This window comes from Macrotis lagotis, chromosome 1 (assembly GCF_037893015.1).
Source record: "Macrotis lagotis isolate mMagLag1 chromosome 1, bilby.v1.9.chrom.fasta, whole genome shotgun sequence".
In the NCBI taxonomy this organism is placed as follows: domain Eukaryota; kingdom Metazoa; phylum Chordata; class Mammalia; order Peramelemorphia; family Peramelidae; genus Macrotis; species Macrotis lagotis.
This window is the reverse complement of record NC_133658.1, coordinates 494,070,755-494,096,947: the sequence shown is the minus strand read 5'-3', so window position 1 is coordinate 494,096,947 and position 26,193 is coordinate 494,070,755. Positions and strand designations below refer to the sequence as shown.

At 32.5% G+C, this 26,193-nt stretch overlaps 1 protein-coding gene across 1 annotated transcript in view; it reads right to left on the bottom strand.

Moving 5' to 3' along the window:
* DSCAM (DS cell adhesion molecule) overlaps positions 1-26,193 on the bottom strand; it is a 712,116-nt gene that overhangs the window by 383,076 nt on the left and 302,847 nt on the right. Inside the window, exon 9 of the mRNA XM_074213849.1 lies at positions 20,287-20,565. Within this exon, the coding sequence (XP_074069950.1) occupies positions 20,287-20,565 (279 nt within the window). The remainder of the gene's footprint in view (positions 1-20,286; positions 20,566-26,193) is intronic.

Below are 26,193 nucleotides of genomic sequence, written 5' to 3'. Positions count from 1 at the left end.
AACTCCAAAGTGGCAGGTTTACTCCTCTGTTACTTCAGTTAAAGACACTTAATTCCTCCACTCATGACACTCATGATTTCAGGATTTGAGACACTTTAGTCTCTTTTTAATTCAGTTTCTTTATCTATAAATTGGAATAATAATAGCACCTAACTCCTAAAAGCATTAAGATCAAATGAGAAAACTGTAAAGCATTTAGCACATAATAAATGCTCTATAAATTCAAGGTACCCACATAAGTGTGAGTACTTTCTCTCCCCTAAACCAATTATTTTAGCTTCCTTTTATGTGCTGTTTTCCGTTATAATATAAACTTCTTGTTAGGAGGGACCATAATTGCTCATGTATAGGTGAAGAGAAGATAATCTTAACCAGGGTTTACCACAATGTTCTTTAGGTATTGAGTGATATATTTTTCAAGAATTACATGGAAAGTTCAAACCATGGCATTGTAGACGTTTGATGGGCCCTAAGACCACCAAATATTGCAAGAATCCAGAAAGAAACAATTCAAACAAATATCATGAAGCCACAGTCAGAAACATACACCTTCTACTTTAAAGGATCAGAGGATTTGGAATATGATATTTGAGGTAGCAAAAGAACTAGGTTTACAATCAAGAATCACCTACCCATGAGTATAATACTTCAGCAGAAAAACAATGGACATTCAATGAAATAAAGACTTTCAAATATTCTTGCTGAAAAGACCAGAACTGAATAAAAAACATGACTTTCAAATACAACACTCAAGAGAAACATAAAAATCCTGTATCAAAAAGTTACTTTCATGAGATTTCTAGATTCAAGATAATCACTTGTATTTGTGCAACACAACTGCAGATTTCATTTTTCCCTGTGGGTGGAGGAACTCCTGTAGAAAGTTGTAGTCCCCAGCTCTTGTTAGCTAGTGAAAAATTTCAGCAGGTTTGAAACACCTGAACTCTATTATAGATCTAGGGTTAAATTCTCAAGTCATGTTCTGAATCCATAATTTTCTTTCAGAGACACTGAGCTGTTGATCCAGAACGGAAGCTAAATACACACATATTCTGGACTATTATGCTGTTGGTTCAGGTCTATTTGGAGTCCTGTGTGTTGAGCTTTCAATAAAGCTCCTTTGAGAGATTGTAATACTTGCTGGCTTGGCATGTAAGCTGAGCACACAGCCGAATGACCCATGCTGCTGTCCTAGTTCTACCTCCGTCCCAGGCTTAAGTCTGAAATCTTCTATGACCAATGCTACATGCTTTACTTTGGTTCTCTAGGGGAATGGGGAAGTTGAGTTCAAAATCTCTTCTCAGAGACTCAATACTTGATGTCTATCACTCTTGGTCTAGCTCTGTTTTTGATCTGGGACTGAGTTTGAAATCTAGTCTTGGGAAAAAAAGACAACTCTCCCCGATGTCCATTCAGTTCAAATCCAGCCTCAGACACTTGACATTTATTAGTGCTATACCCTTAATTAAATCACTTAACTCTGATTGCCTCATATCCAAGGCTAAGAAAATTTCCAAATGTCCTGATCACAGATAGCTCTGAAGGAGAAAATAAGGCTGATGACTTAGTCTAGCACCTCAAGAAGAATCAAAAGATAATCAAGAATGAGGAATCATAAGAGGCTACATAAGGTTAAACAATTTACATACCTATTTGGGAATATGATTCATATAACCCCAGAGAATTTTATTGTTACTAGAGACATAAAAGGTCTATTTGGATAAAGGGCATTTATATTATATAGAAATGGTCTCAAAAGAAAAAACGAAAGGATGCACATTGAGGATGGGAGAGGAAGAATGGGAAAATTATTATATATAAATGAGGTAAACAAAAAATAATTTCTAAAATGAAAGGAAAAATAAGTAGGGAAAGTGAGAGACACTTGAATATCATTCTCAGCTGAACTGGCTCAAGGAAGGAAGAAAACAGAAAAACATACTGGTGTTTATAAAAATACAACTTACTCAATAGGGAAGTAGGATGGAAAGGGGTTAAGAGTAGGCAAGGGATTAAAGGGAAAGTATATTAATGGTCAGAAGCAAAACAGACTCGAGAAAAGGACAAGGCCAGAAAAAAAGAAGATAAGTCTATATAAGAATATGATGAAGAATAATTAGGTGGCACAGAAGATAGAGTCCTAGGCCTAGAGTGAGGAACATCTCTCATTGTGAATTCAAAATTGGCTTCAAACACTTACCAGTTGTGTAACCCTGAACAAGTCATTTAACCATGTTTGCCTAAGTTAAATGAGCTGGAGAAGGAAATGGCAATGAATAAAATGACTCAACAACAATTACAATTGTGAATGTCAATAGGATTAACTAACCCATAAAGTAAAAAAAAGGAATCAGAATAGAATAAAACTAGAATCCAACAATATTTTGCTTACAGGGGTGAAACAAATACACAGAGTTGAAATAGGCTGGAATAAGATTATTTTGTTATAGCTAAAGTAAAAAAGGCAAGGGTAGCAATCATGATATCAGACAAGGGAAAAAAAGTAAAATTAAAAGAGAAACTACATTTTTTCTAGAAGGTATTATAGGAAATGAATAAAAATTAATATTGAAAATGAATGGGGGCAGCTAGGTGGTGCAGTGAATAGAACACTGGCCCTGGAGTCAGGAGGACCTGAGCTCAAATCTGACCTCAGACACTTAATAATTCCCTGGCTGTGTGAACTTGGGCAAGTCACTTACCCCATTCATTGCCTTGCTAAAAAAAAACAAACTAAAAAAAAAAAGAAAATGAATGGACAAAATGGCAAAGCAGTAAAATTCTTAAAGGAAGCATTAAATGAGATAAAAGAGGAAACTGAAAGTGTAATTATAATAATGGAGAACCTTGATTCACAAATCTCTGACTGAGATAAATATAACCATAAAAAACAAGAAACAAATTAGGGAAATTAATAGAATTGTAGAAAAGTTAGATATAATACACTCCTAGAAAATAATGAAAGGAAATAGAAAATAATATACATGTTATCAGATGTGTTCCTTCACAAACATTGACCATGTATTAGGTCAAAAATGTCATAAGCAAATTAAGAAAAAGAAATATTAAATTCATCTATTTCTATCAAATGTAACAAAATTATATTAAGACTCTTTGTAACAGAGCTTAAAAAACTAATTGGAAACCAAGTGACCAAAACCTAAAGAATGAGTGAGTCAGAGAACAAATAATAGATACAAGTATTTTTTTCAATATTACAATAACAGCAATGAGACGATATGACAAAATTTGTGGGGTACAGTTAAATAAAAATCCAAGAAAAATTTCTCTTTACAAGCTCATGTCATTCAAAGAGAGAAAGACAAATCATTGACTAAACAAGCAACTTAAAAAAACCTGGAAAAATACCATAGGAAGCCTCTCAATTGAACACTAAAATAAAAATACTGACAAAATTAGAAAATGAATAAAATGAAAAGAAAAAATGAATATTGTCTTATTTATATATATATATGAGTGCATATGTGTATTTTATATATGTATATATGCATATATATTTTCATATTTAATTGTTATCTTTTTAGGTTGGAGCAGAGCAAATCTGAAACAATGTGTTGTATTTATTATATAGTCTTGAAATGGAAACTTTTGGTTTTATATTGAATCCTCTCTTATGTCCTGTTGTATACATGGAAATGTTCCTTTTTTTCTTTTTTCATTTTGTATTTAAGTTTAAAATGAATAAAAAAGAAAAAAATGAATAAACCATCAACAAATTCACTTAAAAATCTACGATGACCGATTTAAAAACAAATTTTGCCAATTTTTAAAGGACAAATATTTCTAATAATACATAAACTTTTTGAAAAAACAGGCAAAGAGTTCATAGAAATTCTTTCTATGGCACAATATGATCTTGATATTTAAATCATGGAGAGTCAAAGTAGAGAAAGAAAATTATAGACTGATTTCCCAGGGAATATTTATGCAAAAATTTTAAATAAAATACTTCCAAGGAGATTTTAACAAAATATTACAAAGTTCATATACAATGACTTGACTGGATTTATATAGGAATGAAAGGATGGTTCAATACTATAAGCATAACTGAACATATCAATAACAAAAATACCACAAATCATATAATTAGAATAGAAAGCATATGATTAAATGGAGCTTTCTTGAAATATTATTATATATTTAAAATTATGTTCAAGTTCTATAAATGTCTTTCTAGTAAGTTTAGGCCTAAGTGAAGCAAGGATGTCCATTATCACCAGCATTACTGAATGTTGCACTAGAAGTGCTGGTTATAGTGAAAAGACAGGAAAAAGAAATAGAAGAAACAAATATAGGCAATGAGGAAGCAAAAATATCATCTTTGCAGATGATATGATGATTTTCTTTTTTTTTTAGTTTTTTTTTTTGGCAAGGCAATGGGGTTAAATGACTTGCCCAAGGCCACACAGCTAGGCAATCACAAAGTGTCTAAGGCTGGATTTGAACTCAGGCACTCTTGACTACAGGGCCGTTGCTCCATCCACTGCACCACCTAGCTGCCCCTGATATGATGATTTTCTTAAAGAACAATGGTGAACTAAAAAAATAGTTGAAAAATTTAATAACTTCAACAAAGTTGTTGGATATAAAACAATCAATCAAAACCATAAATATTTCCATATATTATCAATAAAACCCAGCAGAAAGAGATGGAGAGATTCTCTTTAAAGAATCCAAAAATGTTATAAAATTCCTGGGAGTTCATCTGTCAAGACACAGGAATTATAAAAAAAAATAAAATTACAAAGCATTTCACTGAAATAAAGACCTGAACAATATAGAAAAAGTATTAATCACTCATATGGAGTACTCTTAACACAAGTAAAGACATATCTAAATACCTGGAGAAATATTCATTGTTCATGAGGAACCTTGCCGATATAATAAATAAAAGCAGTTTAGTTTAAATTAGTTTATTTAGGTGGTACAATAAAAATCCAACTACCAGAGAATTACTTTTTGGAGTAATAAAAAATAAAATAAAAAATACCTGGAAGAGTAAAAATTAAAGAAGGTAAAAGGAATCAATGAATAAATAAATGGGAAGTCAGAGGCCCTAGCAGTACCAAATCTCAAATTATACTACAATGTATTGGATAAAAATTAGATTGGTTGATCAAAGGAATATATTAGGTACATAATATACAGAAATAAATAAGCACAATAGTCTAGTATTTGATAAACCCAAAGATCAAACCTATTGGAGCATGAACACGCCATCTGACAAAAACCTCTGGGAAAACTGGAGAGCAACCTAGCAGAAATTGGGCACAGCAAACATTTCACAAGATAAACTGAAAAAGGATACCTGATTTAAACATGTGATATCAATCAAATTAGTGGAGTAGGGAAGAAATTACCTATCAGATCTATGACTAGGGCAAGAAAGAGCCCGAGAGAGAGAGAGAGAGAGAGAGAGAGAGAGAGAGAGAGAAAGATTCACAGGAAGTTAAAGGGATAATTCTGATTGTGTGAAATTGAAAAAAATATTACACAAACAAAACCAGTACAGTTAAAAATCAAAGAAAGTAGACAACTAAGGGAAAAATTATTTACAAATTTCTTTGATAAAATCCTTATTTCTCAAATACATAGGGAAATTTATAAATTTATAAAAATAAGACACATTTCCCAACTGACAAATTGTTGAAAGAGATGAATAGACAATTTTAAGACACCAAAGCTATTATGAATAGTTACATGAAAAATGTTCTAAATCATTAATTATTAGAGAAATGCATATTAAAATTACTCTGCCATACCATCTCACAACTATCAGATTGATTATCATGACAAAAGAAAATGACAAATGCTGGAGGGCAGTGGAAAAAAACCAGGGAGAGTAATGTACCCTTAGCAGAGTTATGAACTGGTCCAACCATGTTGGAGAATAATTTGGAACTATGTCCCAAGGGGTATAAATCTGTGCATATCCTTTGATCAGGAATTCCACTACTTTGGGTCTGTATCCCAAGGAGATCAAAGAAAAAGGAAAAGGGCCTATTTACAAAAGTATTCATAACAGTTCTTTTATGTTGGCAAAGAATTTGAAATTTAGGTACTGTCAAATCAATAGGGAAATGGCTGAAAAAGATGTGATATATGATTGTAAAGGAACACTACTGAACTGTAAGAAAGTGAAAGGAATGGTTTCAGTTAAAGCTTGGGAGAAATATAAACTAGTGCAAAGTAAAGTGAGTAAAACCAGGAGAACACCTTAGACAGTAACAGAAATGTTGGAACTATAATCAATTGTGATTGACTTAACTACTTTAGTATACAATGATTCATAACAATTCCAAAAGACTCACAATGAAAAATGTAACCCACATTCAAAGAAAATATGCACTATGCAATATGCAAATCAAAGCATATTTTTTCATTTTATTTTTCCTGCTTTAATTTTTGCAGTATATCTAATCTATTTTACACAATTTAATAAAATAAGCATCATATTGCTTTCTTTCTCAATGGGCAGGAGGAAGAAGAAAATTTGGAACTAAAAAGGAAAAAGTGAATATTTAAACATCAGATTATTAGTCACAAATAGCATCAGAATATTTATTTCATTAATCATTCCCGAATGATTTAACTCTCTTGTGTTTTTGTTGTTGGGGTGTTTATAGGATGAACATTCAAAAAGTTTTACTTTTGCTTTATTTTATGTTTGCACAAGTATCTCAAATGTAGGTCACTTGGTGAAGGAATATCTTTAAAAATTGATTATTAGCTTTATTATTATTGTGCAATGTTATTCTGGATTTTAGCTTAAGCATTTTTACTTATGGGGAGATCTTATTCCCTTTTCCTGATTTCATTTGTTATCAAAAGTGATAAGCTTAACTTCTACATATCCTTGAATTTTTCATGTATATGTATTTTTTCCTGATGGTGATCCATACATTTAATCAATGTCTTGCTTTTTGTTTTCAAAATTCAAGACAATTATTTCTAAAGTTATGAAATTTAAGTTTATTATCTGCCATGTTCTCAAAAAAACTGTTTGCAAGGCTATTGGTTTTGACTTTTTTTTAGTTTTTTTTTTTTTTGCAAGGCAAATGGGGTTAAGTGGCTTGCCCAAGGCCACACAGCTAGGTAATTATTAAGTAGCTGAGGCTGGATTTGAACCCAGGTACTCCTGACTCCAGGGCTGGTGCTCAGTCCACTGCACCACCTAGCCACCCCTGGTTTTGACTTTTATAGAGTTCATATGTTATTTTAATGTTATTGCCTTTTATTTCACTTATGAAAAATTTCCTTGATGCAATCCCCCTCTAGCATCTTTATGTTGCCTATATGTAATTTTAATTTTCAGAGCCTCTTCATTTTTATAGAGAAGGTATTCTTATTGCCTACATTCTGTACTTGCTCATTTTTATTTCTTTTCAATGAAAGCATTAATCAACTAACACTTAATAAGTGTTTAATATGAGCCTTGCACTAAACTAAGCTATGGAATACAAAGAAAAAAGACAAAAATAATCTCTACCCTCAGAAAACTTGAAATATAATATAGGAAATAAAGATAGGTGTCATGCAAAATAAATGAAGTGTAATTTTGATTCAGCAGTCCTTAATTTTTTTGTGTCACAGATTCTTTTGTCAATCTAGTGAAGTCTATTGTTGCTTTCTAGAATAATTTCTTTAAATGTCTAAAGTAAAACATAAGATTGCAAAGGAAACCAATTATGTTGAAATATATTTATCAAAGATTTTTGCAACAATTCATAGACAGTTGGTTAAGAATCTTTGCCATACTATGTTTACTTTCTTTTAAACTTATGTTTTTCCCTCTTATCTCATGGTTTTTTTCCTTTCCCTTTACTTCAAATTTCTCAAACACAAAATGACTAATATTTAAATAGTTAACATATTTAAATATGTTAAACACAAACTTTTACCAGACTTTTTGTTGCCATGGGGGGGGGGGGAGGGAAGTGGGGATAGTAGAAGAATATATAACTTATAAACTTGCAGATGGATGAATGTTGAATAGCTATCATAATATGTAATTGGGAAAATAAAATAAAATTTCAATTAAAGGAAGAAAATGAAAATAAAAAGAATCTTTGCCATAGGTGGAAAGATAAAAGCTTCAAGTAGTACCAGGAAAGGCTTACCACACTTGAAGTCAACCTTGAAGGCAGCCAAGAATTTTTAAAGGTGCAACTGGGTCTTGGGAATAATCAGTGCCAAGGCATGAAGATACAGAGAGGGAGCAGTGCATGAAGGCAAGTCATTTAACTTTTCTTGGTCTCTATTTCCTAATCTAGTTATATAGACAGACATAGATAGATGGATAGATAGTTAGAGTGATAGCAGACAGACAGATAGCTGAAAGTTATGGAATCTATATCACTATATGTGCATGTGTGTAAGTATATGATAACATTACCTATCTCACTGGATTATGAGATTCAATTGAAATAACATATGCAACATATTGCAAACACTGAAGACATATAAAATGTTTACTATTATTGATTAGAGAAGTTACAGAGCAATATAACATTTGTTTTGATATAGATTTGAATAATAATGATAACTAAAATTTATATAGGGCTCACTATGTCTTAAGTCTTGTACAAAGTATTTTAAAATTGCTATCTCTTTGTCCCTCATAATAATCCTGAGAAGGTTTTCTCTTTGTACAGAGAAGTAAACTGAAACAAATAGAGTTTAAATGACTTGCGTAATGTCACATACCTAATACATGTTTAAAACCACATTTGAACTCAGACTTTTTTTTTAGGTTTTTTTTGCAAGGCAAATGTGGTTAAGTGACTTGCCCAAGGTCACACAGCTAGGTAATTATTAAGTGTCTGAGACCGGATTTGAACCCAGGTACTCCTCACTCCAGGGCTGGTGCTTTATCCACTATGCCACCTAGCCCACCCTAGACTTTTTTTTTTAATAAAGATTTTATTTATTTTGAGTTTTACAATTTCCCCCCTAATCTTACTTCCCTCCCCCACCCCCCACAGAAGGCATTTTTTCAGTCTTTACATTATTTCCATGGTATACATTGAGCCAAACTGAGTGTGATGAGAGAGAAATCATATCTTTAAGAAAGAAACAAAGTAAAAGAGATAGCAAGATCAGACAATAAGATATCAGGTTTTCCCCCTAAATTAAAGGTAATAGCCTTTGGTCTTTGTTCAAACTCCACAGTTCTTTCTCTGGATACAGATGGTATTCTCCATTGCATAGAGCCCCAAATTGAGTGAGTCCATGAAGGTTGATCATCACCCCCAGGTTGCTATTAGAGTGTACAGTGTTTTTCTGGTTCTGCTCGCTCAGCATCAGTTCACGCAAATCCCTCCAGGCTTCCCTGAATTCCCATCCCTCTTGGTTTCTAATAGAACAATAGTGTTCCATGACATACATAGACCATAGTTTGCTAAGCCATTCCCCAATTTAAGGACATTTACTTGATTTCCAGTTCTTTACACCACAAACAGAGTTGCTATGAATATTTTTGTACAAGTGATGTTTTTACCCTTTTTCATCATCTCATCAGGGCATAGACTCAGTAGTGGTATTGCTAGATCAAAGGGCATGCACATTTTTGTTGACCTTTGGGCATAGTTCTAAAATGCTCTCCCAAAAGGTTGGATGATGAACTCAAATTTCTTGACTTCAGGTCTACTGTTCTATAAACTGTGTCACCTAGAATCTTTGTAACCTTGGACAAATCACTTAATACACTCAGTCTTCTCATCTGTATAAGGGGTTTGGCTAGATGACTTCTAATGTTCTTTCTGCTTCTAAATCTATGGTACAAAGACAAAAGTTCACTTGGTGAATTAAGGAAATAATCAATGGATTGACTTTTCTGTATTTTTTACCATGGAGTAGTCTAGAATATGTTGCCTTTGTTTATTTTTTTTTGACATTTCTTGCTATTGGTTCTCCCATCTATCTGATCATTTCTTATTAGTACTCTTTATTGACACATCTTTTTTCTCCTATCCACCCTGTGTGAACATCTTCCAAGACTGAGAGGGTATCTCAACTTCTACTTATTAAAATAGAATTCATTATCTTACCTTCTCCACTGAATTTACCTCTCCTACTAACTTTCTTATTTATACAAAGTAGTTTTCCCAGTCACCATTTGTGTAACCTTAGAATAATTTTTTACTCTTCTCTCTCCTTTACATCATTATATTAAGAGAATTGGTAAGACTTATCTAGTGTATTTCCATATTACCTATCATTTTCTCCTAATTCACATAGATCCTTCCCTACATATCTCATCTCTTTATTTAGATCATTGCAGTATTTTCCTAATTGATTTACTTGCTTTCCAATTTTCACTTCTCTAACCCATCATACCAAAGAATATGAAAAGGATTTTTTCAGATCAAGAAATCAAAGCTATTGTCATAAAAAGTGTGGTAAATCAAACCAACTCTGAGGTCCTACACCATACCTATCAAATTGGCTCATATAACAGAAAAGGAAATGATAAATGTTGGAGGAGATATGGGAAAATTGGGACACTAATGCACTGTTGGTGGAGTTGTTAATTGATTTAATTTGGAGAGCAATTTGGAATTATGACCAAAGGAAGGGCTATAAAACTGTGCATTTTAATACCACTACTAAGTCTGTATTTCAAAGAGATAAAAAAGAGGGAACCTATTTAGACAAAGTTATTCACAGCAGTTATTTTTGTGATCGTAAATCAGAAATTGAGGGAATGCTCAGCAATTGAGAAATGGATAAACGAATTGTGGCATATGAACAAAGTGACTGCAGAAAAACTTGCAAAGACTGAGGCAGAGTGAAGAGGGCAGAACCAAGAGAACACTGTATGCACTAACAACAGTATTTTAAAATGAACAACTGTGAATGACTTTGCTGTTTTCAGCAATACAATGATCTAAGACTATCCCAAAGGATATATTATGAAAAATGCTTACCCAACTCTAGAGAAAAAAATGATAGAATTTGAATACAGACTGAAACATGCTATTTATCATCACCTTTCTTTTTTTGTTTCTTATTTTCCATAAAATGTCAAATACAGTTGCACAGAGATTCAAAAAAATACCATGCTAAAAACCAGTTTAGGTCAAATGGAAAAAGCAGTCAACAAGGTGAATGAGGAGAATACCTCAAAAAAACCCAACAAAAAAACAAACCTGACTAGATGGAAAAGGAGATTTAAAAAGTTCTCTGAAGAAAATGACTACTTCAGGAGTGGCTAGGTAGTGCAGTGGATAGAGTACCAGCCCTGGAGTCAGGAGTACTTGAGTTCAAATCTGGCCTGAGACACTTAATAATTACTTAGCAGTGTGGCCTTGGGCAAGTCACTTAACCACCTTTGCCTTGCAAAAAAAAACAAACCAGAAAAAAAAAAGAAAGTAACTACTTCAAATGTAGAATGGAGCTAAAGGAAACTGGTGACATTTTGAGAATTATAGAAACACTAAAACAAAACCAAAAGAATGAAAAACTAGAAGAAAATGTAAAATACCAAGAGAGATAATTTAAAAATTATTGGGCTATCTGAAAGTGATGACCAGGAAAAAAGGTTAGACTTCATTTTTGAAAGAAATTCTCCAGAAAATTGCCCTGATATCCTAGAAGCAGAGAATAAACTAGAAATTGAGAGAATCCTCCAATCACCTCCTAAAAGATCCCAAAATAAAAACTCTCAGAAATATTATAGTCAAATTCAAGAACTCCCAATTCAAAGAGAAAATATTAAAAGCAGTCAGAAACAAACAGGATTATACAGGATTTGGCGGCATCTGCATTAAGGGCTTGTAGGGCTTGGAATATGATATTCCAGAAGGCAAAAGAGCTTGGGTTATAACTGAGAATCAACTACCCAGCAAAACTTAACATCCTCTTTCAGTGAAAAGATGAACATTCAATGAAATAGGGGACTTTTCAAACTTTCCTGTTGAAATGACTAGAGCTGAACAGAAAGTTTGATCTTCAAGTATAGGACTCAGGTGAGGCATAGAAAGGGTGGATGGGAAGGTCAAATTATGAGTGATTTAATAATGTTGAACTTTGTGTATTCCTGCATGGGAAGACTATACTGATAATTCATATGAACATACTCATTTATTAGAGCAGTTAGAAGGAGCATATACAGACAAGACACAGGAAGGAGCTGAATATAAAGGCATAAAATATTATAAAGATAGAGAATGTACTTTGAGAAAGGGAAAGGAGAGGTAGAATGGACTAAGATATTTCATGTTTAAGAAAAAGCTTTTACAATGGAGTAGAACGGGGAAAGGTGAGGAGGAATGAGTGAATCTTCATTCTCATTGGAAGTCTTTCAGAGAGGAAATAGGGTATAGAAATCTAACAGAATAGAGGAAAAAAGGAGATGAAAGGTATAATGTAAAAGTGAGAGAAGATCATGGAAGAAGGTAGTCAGATACAACACATTTTTGAGGAGGAACAGGGTGAAAGGAGAGAAAGAATAGAATAAATGGGAGTGCTGAGGAATAGAATAGTGGGAAATACAGTTAACAATAGCAACTGGAAGGAAAAAATTAAAGAGGCAACCTCTCTGATGGGCTTATGATAAAGAATGTAACATATCCCAGAGACAGAGTGGATGGTATCTGAAACAGACTCCTCATTGTGTACTTTATTTATATGAAATTAAATGTCCCATTCTTTTCCCTTCTTTCTTCTCTCAGTGCATTCAGTTTCCCTATCCCCTTCATTCTTATTTTGTGCACATCCAAACTTAAAGAATCTCAAACAGATACTTTGTCTAATTACACATTAACTTGTTAGTGAAAAAATTCTGACAGGATAAATAGACATTCCTCTCTCCCACAAAATAACATGCATATATGTGTCTATAAAATGACACAATAATAGCACCTTCCTCCCAGATTATTGTGAGGAACAAATGAGAAAAAATTTATAAAGTACATAATACAGTGCTGGGCACAATGTAGGTGCTATATAAATTTTAATAATAATTTAATTATATTTATATATAATAAAAATATAATTCTTATTAGGTGGAATTACTCTACTCTGAATGTGATTGTTAAAGAATGTCAAATGGATAATTGATGATGTGATTTTTTTATCACAGGATTCAAAAATGCATTCAAATGAATTCATAATATCATTTTTGCTATTACTAAAATTATTAAATTTAAATTGTTAGAATTATTACTTTAATTTTTTTCCTGTTTTGTGAATTTTGGGGAACTACTGTATAATCAATGATATTACTTTAAAAATTGATGGCCAGAAGGGGATATAATTATATCATTAAAAAAATAACTTTGGGGCATCTAGATGGTGCAGTGGATAGAGCACTGGCCCTGGAGTTAAGCCAACGTGAGTTCAAATCCAGCCTCAAACACTTAATAATTCCCTAGCTGTGTGACCTTGGGCAAGTCACTTAACCCCATTGTATTGAAAAAAAACAAAAAAAAGGAAAAGTAACTTCTCTTTTTAATCTTACTGCTAATAGATTTTTGAATTGAGCCAGTAAAGGATATGGCCATAATGTTTAAAAACTATTAAGTATTTAATTTGGTATATTTTGCTTTAAAATGGATAAAGTTTTGAGGACTTCCTCTTTGAATAGGATTATAAGATCTTGTCAATTCCATTAACATTGTTATGAGGATAGTGTATATATCCTTGAAAATGAGGAAAAGAAGTAAAAGTTTTACATTTTAATGAAGTGTCAAGAAGCAAATTTTAATGAAGTCGTATATCTATCTAAACATAGATACAGTTATGCATGTGTGCATACTTTCAAATGGGATATTCAGTCTTCAAATACATTTTAGTAGTAAGTTTTCAAAATTGGATTAGGGATTTTACATGTAAAATTGCATCAAAAATTGTAAAGAAAATCCCATTTTGTAAATTGTAAAATTCCTATTTTTCTATTTTGAAGTCTCTCTCTGAAGTCCCTCAAGAAACAGGAGGACTACTTTTACAATTCAGGCTCTCATCGATCCTATTAAAAATTCTTTCTTCAGTCTGTTAATGTCATTGTCTATATCAGTTATAGGGTTCAGGTAAAGATAGAAAAAGAAAGTTGTTTGTAAACCTGAACTTCTGTGAACTTTCATGTAAATTATGGATTTCTAATTTGATATTCTTCTTTTAACTCTGTTAAGAAAATTAGCTCCATATGATTGAACCTGGTTTTTTCACCATCTGAACTACTTATGGAAAGCAAAATCTACAAAGTTGTACTAAACTATGACTCTTCTTACTGTCATATTTTAGCAATTGGGAATCTTTGACAATGATTTGGAACCAGACAAGTAGATCTGCTAGGAAGAGCTTGCTCTCAAGAAACCACTCTGAGAAGGAGTTTCCAAGTTAAGATATTCCTAGGTTACATGAAACAACATGGGACAATAGGGAGTCTAGATTAAACATGCTGATTTCATGGACTTTGGGATAGCTTGATGGTAATTTTGACATTTTTGCTTGTTTATTTCATGATATTTATGTTTGACTGCAAGAGAGGGAGCCCAAATTCTTTTTATTAATTTTATTAATTATTCAATTGATTTTTAGTAACTTTTTGGTTAACTGAAAGACTATCTTCTTTTTTTATAATTAACCTCACTTTACCACAACTTAACTTATGGAATAATATTGCTAACTGTTCAACATCCCTCAGGTAGAAGAAAAAGGGAATTTTTAACTTCCTAACATAAGTATTTATCAACTACTCTAATTGACCAAAAAAGAGAGGAACTCCCCAACACTTAGCTTTCTTGGCAATCAAGAAGATATGTAAATATTTCCTCTGGAAGCAGTCCATTATAAACTCTCTATATGTGGTTTAATCTGTAACTGGACTTAGTTTAAGTATCTTAGTTTTGGTATCTGTTTAATGAGATTTGTCTTCTTAAGGCATTTATGAAATTATGATGGTATAATTTTTAAGACTGAAGAAAACATAGGATTATGATTTTTGTAATACTTATGGCCACACTGTACTGGCTTCCTGTTGTAAATTTAAGTCCTCTGATTTACAACTACTAATATTTATTTATGTAAATAGATCCTTCTGACTCTGAGATAGTGGGAAACTTTTGTCACCATTCTGACACCTTATGGAAAGCAAAATTTATGAAGCTGTACTAAATTATAATGAGTCCTCTTACTGTTATATTTTAGCAATAGGGAATCTCTGACAGTGACTTGGAACGAGATAAGTAGATCTGCTAGGAAGATCTGCACCTCCTTAAATGAATTATATCTAGCTTTAAACAAGATAGCTAAGAAGGATCCATCCATTAATTCAAGTATTTTAATATACTTTCTTTGCTACCATAACACAACTTTTTTTTGTTTGTTTCTGTATATTTTCAATAGTAGGAGAATGATGGACTTGGAAAAAACCAAGAGGAGGAAATTATGAAAATGTGTTATTATATTGTTTGGAAAACAATTATTATACTTTTAAAATCTAATTAGAGACTTCTAGCACCAAGAATGTCACCTGCTCCCAGTAATTCTCCAGGAATGCAATAGAAAGATATAAGAAAATTTTGGGGTCCCCTACATATTGGATCCACTCAGATGATACTTGTTTTAGATTCCCAACCCCAGTTCTTCTTTTAGATTCACCCAAGGTTGTGGTGGTTTGTGTGTGACTCGTGTAGAAACTTTGTCAAAATCCTGTATAATATAAACCTTAGAGAACCTAAGAAAGGGAGACACCTTTTCTTTCTGACTGTCTCCTTTCTACCAAGCAAAAGAATAAATTTCTTTCAAAACCCTCTTTCAGAAAGATTTGTTTACATGCTCATGAAGAGTCAGGTATGAATGAATGACTCAACAACAGCAACAACAACAGAAAACTGATGAATATAATGATCCAAGACAATTTCAAAGGACTCATGATTATAAAATGCTCTCTACCTCCAAAGAGAGAACTGATGAACTCTAAGTGCAAACTGAAGTATAATGTTCTTAGTTTTCTTAATTTTCATTTTCTGAAATATGGTTAAACTGGAGATATGTTTTACATGATTTCCTATGTGTAACTGATATCATATGGATCATCTTTTCAATAAGGATGGGAGACAGTGGGAGGTAGAGAATTTGGAACTAATAATTTAAAAGCAAAAAAATGTTTAAAATAACTAATAAAATTTAAGAAACACAAGAAAACTATTTCAGATTTTGAGCTTTGTCCTTATTAAAAACAAATTAATGGCAAAATTAATTTAAGTTCTACTTTATCCCTGATTCTAAGATATGTGAACTTATTTTATGATTTCTTGAACTGTATGATATCTAAGCTTTTTATTGCTGTTGTTGCTTTTGTTCATGGCTTTCAGTAGTCCATTGGTACCAAAATTATCTATTCTCAATGTGTTTCCCAGGTCAGCTGTTTTTTGTTTTTTAGTTGTTTTTTGCAAGGCAAAGGTGGTTAAGTGTCTTGCCCAAGGCCACACAGCTTGGTAATTATTAAGTGTCTGAGGCTGGATTTGAACTCAGGTACTCCTGACTCCAGGGCTGGTGCTCTATCCACTGTGCCACCTAGTTGCCCTCAGCTGTTGTTTTGTCTGTGTGTGTGTGTGTATGTGATATTTAATGTTTTATTTTAAGTCTTTTGAATTTATTTTATTATTTATTGGTATCTCATAGACTAAGTGATTTTTATCTCTTTTTCTAGACTGATAATTCTATTCATATTTTCTTTACCTCTTGCTTCTTTCCTCTATTTCCCTCTTTTATTTTGTTTTTTTGCAAGGCAATAGGGTGAAGTGACTTGCCCAAGGCCACACAGCTAGGTAATTATGAAGTGTCTGAGGCTGGATTTGAACTCAGGTACTCCTGACTCCAGGGCCACTGCTCTATGCACTGTGCCACCTAGCCTCCCAGCCTTTTGTTTTTAAAATAATTTTTCATTTTGGAAAAAAAAACAATTAAACTCTTTTTATTCATTTTTATTAGATTTTTAATTCAAATGCATTTTTCTTTACTTCTATTCTCAAGGCATTGTTTTCATGTATGCTTATGTCTCTAGTTTCCTGTTAGCATGATAGTTAAAAATGTTTTTGTTTGTCTAGTCCATCTCTTGACTTGGGATTTGATATTGCTTCTGGATGCTGCACACCACTTGGTGGCTAGTGAAGGTGCTAGTGATGGTAGTTTTGTGATTGTGTGTGTGTGTGTGTGTGTGTGTGTGTGTTTCTGTCCTTTTATATTCTTCTGCTACTTTTACAATTCTAGATGTGGGACTGCAAGTTTTCACTGCCCACAAAGTAGTATAATCCAGGGAAAGATCTGATCATTTCATTTCTTTCCTGGTCTAAACTGCTAAATTCTGATCCAGGTTTGCATCTATGGACTTATTCAAGTTTGAGAGTTTCAGGAGACTACCACTGAAGTCAGTCATTGTTAGCCTGCTGGGAGGTGGTGTAGGTTCAGAATAACTAAACTGCAGCTCCTCTTTTGTCTGGGACTGTGCTCTGCCACACAGCATTTATTTTTAGAATTTGTTCCTTGCTCTGTACAAAGCTAATACCAACATTAGCAACTGTTTTTCCTCTATCCTGGATCTGTGAAGCTTCCAGATGCCACCATTCCTATGTCTTGGGATGCCTTTCTTACTAGTGTTTCCTCTTCTCAACAGTTATTAGGGTCAACTTTATCCCCAGGGATCATAGACCTCTTTGTTTCTTTATACCATCCTGGATTTGAACAATGTCTCACATTAACTTTCCTTGATTTTCTCAATAAGAATTCATTTTTAGGGGGCAGCTAGGTGGTGCAGTGGATAGAGCACTGGCCCTGGAGTCAGGAGTACCTGAGTTCAAATCTGACCTCAGACAATTAATAATTACTGAGCTGTGTGGCTTTGGGCAAGCCACTTAACCTCATTTGCCTTACAAAAAAATCCTTTCATATATACATATATACATATATATATATATAAATATATGTATGTATATACACACACACATATATACATATGTACACACACACACACACACACACACACACACACACACACACACACACATATATACAGGTAGTCAATTATAGCTTTCAGGATTAAATATAAAATTCTGTTTGATTTTGAAGTTCAATACAACCTGACCAATTTCTACATTTCCAGTGTTCTAACTCATTACACTATTGTTTTTGCATTCTTACTTTTAACCCCTTCCCTTGTATTCTGCGTATTCTGGGATCCAGTTACATTGGTCTCCTTGCTGATCCTCTAACTTCAACTCCTAACTCTGGGGATTTTCAGTTGCTTTTCCTGATGTTTGAAACTCTCCCTAGCCCTCCTCATCTTTCCATGGCTTCCTCCAAGTCTAACAAATTTCCACCTTTTGCAAGAATCTTTTCATCTGTGATAATCCTAGAACCTCTCCTCTTTTGATTTCCAATTTATCCCTGTACTTGTTTGCACATGTCATCTCCTCTATTAGATTATAATCTTCATTGAAAGCAGGGATTATATATTTTTTCTTTATAAGAAATAATAATCATAGAATACTGATCGACTTCTCAAGGGTGGTGCCCAATGTGGCAGCATAAAGGAAAGAAGCTCCACTGTCCTCTGCATGATTCTACTAGGTGACTAGCTTGGATCATGTTAACCCAGGCAAAGGAGAAAGTGCTTGATAGATGCCTTACAATAAAAAAACCACTATGAAAATAATTGAGAATAATGTTTGAACAAAAGTATAGACATAGAGATATAGACAAATTCTATTAAGAATCAATTAGGATTTTTGAATTAAACCAATGATCATTATCATCAATTTCAGTGAAAAGATTGGAATTATTAACATGTCAAGAAATATATTGGAAAGCTTAAATGAAACTTGGATATGGGACAGTATTAATAAGAGCAGACTAGAAAACTGTGAACTTTCAAGCAGTCTAAATTGTTTTGAACTTGTTTGTTAAATCAGTGGTAAATTGTCAACTTGAATATTGTTAAAGATACTTGTTGATTAACTGATTTATGGACACATAAAACATATTACCTATGACTTGGACACTTTACAGCAAACTAAAGTAGCTCATCTATTGTTCTTTTATAATAAAAATAACCAAAACATCTCAACCATTTAGAACTAAGAAATCTCTATACTACTGCTGTTTTTTTAAGCTACCCATATTTCCCTCTGCAAAATAACAGAAAGAATTCCTTTTAATTTTATTACCTATGTTTTAAATAGCATGCTATTCTGCAGAAAATATGATTGAAGAATTCCTAATAAAATACAAATAACACATTAAAAACTGAGGAGTGAATGGAGGGAAATTGAGGGAAGATGCTTCTCACCTTCTGGTCAATCCAGATAATTGTTAACATACTTTTTTTAACACTTTTAAAATAAATTTAATAATTTCTGAAGAAGGCCCAAAATAGAATAGTCCCACTAAATAGAATTATGTGTGTGGTGGGATACTTATATTTTCTTTGAATGCAAATAGGGATCATATGTGTTTATTAGAAACCATGAATGAAACTGGAAAGGTATAGAACCAAGGAGAACACAAAGGGTTGGTATTTTTAAAATGACATAAACAAGAAAAATGAAAATCTCTATTTTTCCTCCTTTTGAAAAAAGGCTACAGAGTGAGTTTTAAGGATTACCCAATAAATATCTTAAGGAAGATAATTTTTTTCCCTTAGATGCATTGATAGGCAAATGTGTGGGATAAATGAGTATTTATTTTAACATGAGTATTGCTATAATACTCTTATAAAGTAAATGTGATTTATATTTATGAACACATATATGGATGAAGGTTGGATGATTTAAATAAAGCAATGTGCTAACAATGGGACACAGAATTCAATTTTAATGAAATAATTACAAATATTATCTACATATTCTAAGTATTATCCTTTAGGTCACATTACTTTATTTCTCTTATTTCAATCAACTTTTGCCATATTCTGCTTTAACAACAATAATAAAATCAACTGAAGGAGCAAATCGTAATTTTAAGATTGGGCCAACACAAACCATAAACCCGAAAACTAAAAATGAAAATAAAAATAAGAAAAGAAGAGTCTAGAATCTGAAGAAATGTCAATAAGAACCTGTTGGGTGTATGTGTGCATGCATGTTTAGGTCATGTTAAGTACAGAAATATAAACAATTACTTTAAACTGTTTTTAGTTTCTGAACTGAGAAGAAAGGTTTCTATGTGTTCTAGTCACTCACTCTTCTTTATACTGATGTCATTTGAAAATACTCTTGATTTTGGATTTAATTAGTGCCATTCAGCATAATTATATGTACTTACCTCTCACAATCAATTGGCTTTGGTGCTCCACAGCTGCTGCATCATTTCTGGCTATGCAGGTGTAATTCCCATTGTGCATCAGTGAAAGATTAGAAATCCTTAAAGAGCTAGTGAAGTCTATGTTGTCAATGGTTACCCCAAGACTAGCTGGAATAGGCCTTCCATCCTTCTGCCAGGTGATTGTGATTGGCAGATCCCCTGAGACCACAACACATGGAATGAAGACCCTTTGTCCAATGGAGAATCTTGGAAACTCAAAAGGCTGAATAAAAGGTGGAACTGGAGGGAAAGAAAAAAGCAACAGAATGATTATAAACATGTGATATGTTGTCTTTACTTAGAAAACGAAGCGATATTGAAAGGAAAACAGATATTATATGTCAATTGTATTTACAAAATATAATAAATCTTTAATTAAATAACCTAAATGTGGAATATTTAACTTTCTAAATAAGAACAATTACTTTAATTATGGTTGACTAAATATTTTAATCTATTCTAATATAAATAAATATGGCAAGAGCATTTCAAGAATTATGTATTCTATTCTTTTTGCATAATGAGGAAGAAAACAATGGACCATTCTGACCTTATCATTTTTTCCATATTCACAGAAGACAAGACAACACTAAAATCTGATGTATTGCATTCCTAGTATTAACAAAGTAAGTCTTCAAATGCAAAAAAGTATTATATATAACATGCAAACAGTGAAACTTTATTTTCCAAATATAGATAAAAGAATATTTTCAAATTATTTTATTTTCCATATCTTATTGTTAGATGTTTGACATTTTCCCTTTCATTTTCTTTTACGTATCTCTTCCATTACTTATGGAGGGGATATGAGAAGAATTTTTTAGATCAGGGAGCTAAGTGGTACAGTGGCTACAGAGTCAGGTTTCTAGTCAGTAAGAATCATCTTCCTGGGTTTAAATCCCATTTCCCAATCTGGGCATGTCACTTAACCATTTGACTCACTTTATCCCTTCCAAAATTATGTGGAGAAGGAAATGACAAATCATTCCAGTATCTTTGTCAAGAAAATCCCAAATGGGAATTACAAAGAGTCAGACATGATTGAAATGATTGAAAAACCACAAAATTCTAGAAATATTAAGTTGATATTGTTAGGAACTGAATAGTTTAATAATTAAGTGTAATCATGATAATTATGCCAGACAAAACAGGGAAAAGAAAAACAAGCAATAATGAATGAATGTTTTCAAAAATAATTTATATTTGGCTTCCAGATGTCATCCAGTACTGAAAGACAAAATTTCATACAGCAGATCTATTTAAACAAAGAAACACTTCTCATTTTAGTATTTGACTTTGCCATTCTTGGCTGGGATCAAGATAGAAGTCTATTTAATAAATGTAGATTAAAGAATCTACACATCCTCAATGCTTTTAAGATTAAAGTAACATTTTGTATTCTCCTATCCTACCTCCATGCACAAAATTCCTAAAATCTAAGAGAGAAAAAAACAAACACTAAAATTTACTATGAAACTAAGACCCTAATTTTATTATTCAAGATTTTTTAAGAAAATCTTACTAAAATAATAAATATATATACTATTAATATTAGATTAATATGAAGATTAGACCGTTTCTAAGATCACATGCATTCTATTTTCACCATTGCATATGCAGTTTGTCCATTTGGCTATAGAATACAATTGATAAGTCAAAAGTTGCAGGTATAAGTTTCCATAGATCAACTAACTTTTTCCAGTTCTATTGCCTTAGGTTGCTTCTTTATTTCAGTGTCTTTGTGATTTCATTAATATAGTCACCCTCACCAATAGGGTAGATTGCAACCCACATATACCTTTCCATTCTGTGTAGTAAGTCTTCTTTAAACCCTTCTGTGAACACAGCACAGAGGGTCTACCCAACATACTGGAATCCTAGGTTTCTTGATGTTACATGAATCCAATGGAGCATGTAGGTTATATTTCTCATAGGACCAAATATTTTCATTTTCAATCAAAAAATCTTGAGGATAATGTCCTTTTTGTTGCTTCTTTTATGACTTTTTCTTGTTAGTAATGTGCTACAGCAATCATATTTATCATGTATCTTTCCATTGCCACCCATATGATACAAAGTTTTTATTTATTAGAAGTATAGTATTTCTTTATGTCATAAATTATTTATAGAAGACAATATGTGAAGAATCTCAGATCTTTTCAGCAAAGAAAATTCCCAGTTTTGAAACTCTCTCTAAGATTACAACCTACCTGATTTGAAGATGAGACATAGGAAACTACCTAAAGTTGAGACTAAGTGATATGATCTATGTCATGTAGTTTATAAGTATCAGAGACAGAGTTTAATTTTAATTTCTAGACAATAATCCCAGCACTATATTCATTATGCCACATTATCTTTACCCTCAAAAGTATATTGTTTAAAAGATTGATTTTTGTATTATGCAAAAGGTTGGAATTATAAAAAGCATTGTACAAATATCTTAAAGATAATCCATTCAATGATCCTCATCCTTCTATTCAATTGCAAATTCCAGTCAATCTTTTTTGCTTTTCATACAATGACATGTTATAATTTGGATAATTGCCATTTTTTTTACTTCACTTGGTTTTTCTTCAGTTGAATATTTACTTTTCTTAGGGATCTCATTTGAAAAGTTATGTAATGAATTGGAGCTCAAGATAATCAGGTCAATGTCATTTACAGGAGTATATGAAAGACCTCTCCAAATTCCCTTCCATCACCTTTACTTTGGACATATGTGAGAATACTTCAAGATGGTGGAAAACATCTTTGGTGAACTTATGTTTCCTTTTTTATATCTCACCAATATTTTTAATAAGATTATTGAAGTTACATCTATTCTGTCTTTCAAAAAAATATCATATTATTTTGACAAGAACCTAGGAGCCTTGTTGGAAAATATCCTCTGAGGATGCATTTTCTTTCAATCAATTATATAACTGAAAGGGGGTGGTTTTTCAAATAACCTATCGTTTATAAAAGCCTACCTGTTCCCTTCTTATACCTTCATCAAGGATTCACCAACTTAAAGCAATCTGGTATTGGCTAAGAAATAGAACAGTGGATTAGTGGAATAAATTATGTTTATAATACATAGCATTATAGTAGTAAATGACCATAGTAATATAGTATTTGATAAATTCAAAAATCTAACCTTTGGGGCAAGTCCATATCACATGACAAAAATTGCTGAGAAAACTGGAGAGCTGTTGGGCAGAAACTAGGCATAAACCAATATCTCACACCCTATACCAAAATAAGATCAAATAAGGTACATGATTTAGACTAGGGATGTCCAAACTTTTAGCTATTCTGGACTGCATAGCCCAAGAAAAACCCATCAAGGGCAACATAAAGAATTAAATACCCATTCATGAATGCAATGCAATCCATACCACCAACAAGTACAACAAAAAAATACAATGCAGACACATCTCCTTTGTCCCCATATTGGACACACTTGAATTACACATAGAGGGTAAGATCATGAGTGTATTAGGGAAGCATGAAAAATTTTACTTGTCAGATCTTTGTATAAGGGAAAAGTTTATGAACAAATAAGATAGAAAAGATTATGGGGAAATAAAAATGGATAATTTTGATCACATGAATTTAAAAATATTTTACATAAATGAAAGCAATGCTGCCAAGACTGGAGGGAAAGCAAGAAAATGTGTGTGTGTGTGTGTGTGTGTGTGTGTGTGTGTGTGTGTGTGTGAGAGAGAGAGAGAGAGAGAGAGAGAGAGAGAGAGAGAGAGAGAGAGAGAGATTTACAAAAGATTTCTCTCATAAAGTCCTCATTGCACAAATGGGAACAGAGCCAAATTTATAAAAATAAGATTATAGAAAAACAATTCTACAATTGATAAACAGCCAAGGGATATGAAAGGCAGATTTCTGAAGGATTCAAAAGTCACATAAAATGTTCTATATCAGTATTCACTGGTAAAATGAAAATTAAATTAGCTGAGGTACCACTTCACATTTATCAGATTAACTATAATGATAGAAAAGGAAATAACAAATGCTGGAGGATATGTGGAAAAATTGTGACATGAAAGCCCAATTGGAGCTGTGAACTAATCCATTCATTCTGGAAAACAATCTATAGTTATGCCAAAGGGATATAAAATTGGACATATTCTTTAATCCATCAATAGTACTACTAGGTCTGTATCTCAAAGAGATCAAAGAAAGTGGAAAAGTACCTATATGTACAAAAAAAATATTCATAGAAACTCTTTGTGTTGTGGCACAGAATTGGAAAGTAATAGAAAACCCGTCAATTGGAGAATGGTTAACCAATGGGATATTTCGGTATTAAAAGGATTGATAAACAGGATGGTTTCAGAGAAACCTGAAAAGATATATATATAATCTAAAGAAAAGTGAAATGGGTAGAACCAGATCATTGAACACAGTAACAGAAATACTGTAATATTGATCAAATTTGAGACTAAGCTACATCTGTGCAATGATGGGTCCATTCCAAAAGACCCAAGAAGAAAAATATTATCCACTTCCAGAAAGAGATCTGGTTAGAACAGAGTGCAGATTGAAGCATTCTTTTTTCACTTTAAATTTTTTTGCACCATGACCAATATGGAAATATGTTTTGTTTGATTTTACATATGTAATTGATATCATATTGCTTACATTTTCAAAACCTGGCAAAGGGGTGGGGGCAAGAGGAAGGGAGAGAATTTGAAAATTTTTTAATATTAAAAAATTAAAAAGATTCACTAATATATATAAATTATTCTGATATCCTTTTTTATGAAGAATAGAAAATAATATGGGTCATCAGCAACTGATACCTTTGCCAGAAATAATGACTTAAATTACTCCAAATCTTTGGTATCTTTTCCTCCTTCACAAATTTTGACAATGAATTACTCAGTATCCTAACAATTTTGCCAACTCAAGAATGGATCTTTCACATTTAAATTTGTTCTCTTCTAGAAAGTATTCATCTTTTTTTTCTTTAGTGCCATGTCTAACTCCTCACATAGCCATGCTAGAATTCAAATATAGCTATTCCATTGTCATTGATCTAAAAAACAGTTCATTATAGTTCTCTCATTCATTATCCTCCCATTTCATCCTTCAGTGCTCTTGAGTTGATTTGCCTAAGTTATGCTTTTCTCTAAATATGTTTTCTTTAAAATTTCTTTAAATACATTTTCCCTTCCATTATATCTTACTATTTCATGAAATGATATAATCTATAGTTTTCAACTATCTTTCTTCCTAAGATTTCATAAATGAATGTCTTTCTAGAGTATATTTTCTTAGTCAGTGTTGAAAAGGTTATAGGAAGACATAAACATAAAAAACTTTCAATTATTAACTTTCAATTATTAAGACTTCTGGAAATCAATTTGGGGGAATAACTCAAATAAAGCAGCTAAAATGAGTATTGGGAAAAACAGATCCTTCTGTTTGGCATATGTTGCAAAAAATTCATGGATAAAAAGACAGGCTCCAAGTACACCTAAATATGTATACTGGCACTTTTTATAGTAGTAGAGAACTGAGGAAGAATAGAAAAAAATATACATGAATATAATGAATTTTTATGGACTTTAAGAGTTAAGACTTATGACTTCCTGCCAAGATGGCAGAGAGAAGACAGTCACAGTTCTAAAATCTCCTGATATTCCCCCATGTATGATATGAAACCAACCTCTTAACAAAAATCCGATCAACAAAACCCAGAAAGAAAAGCCAGGAGAAAGAATATATACCTCAGGATTTGTCTTCCCCAATTGTGGGTGAGTCTGGGCACAGAGGGCAGACTCTGCCAAGAGCACTGGACTGGTGAGAGATGGGAGCCTGCATTAGCCACAGATTAGCCTAATTAGGGCATGGCTGGAACCTGGG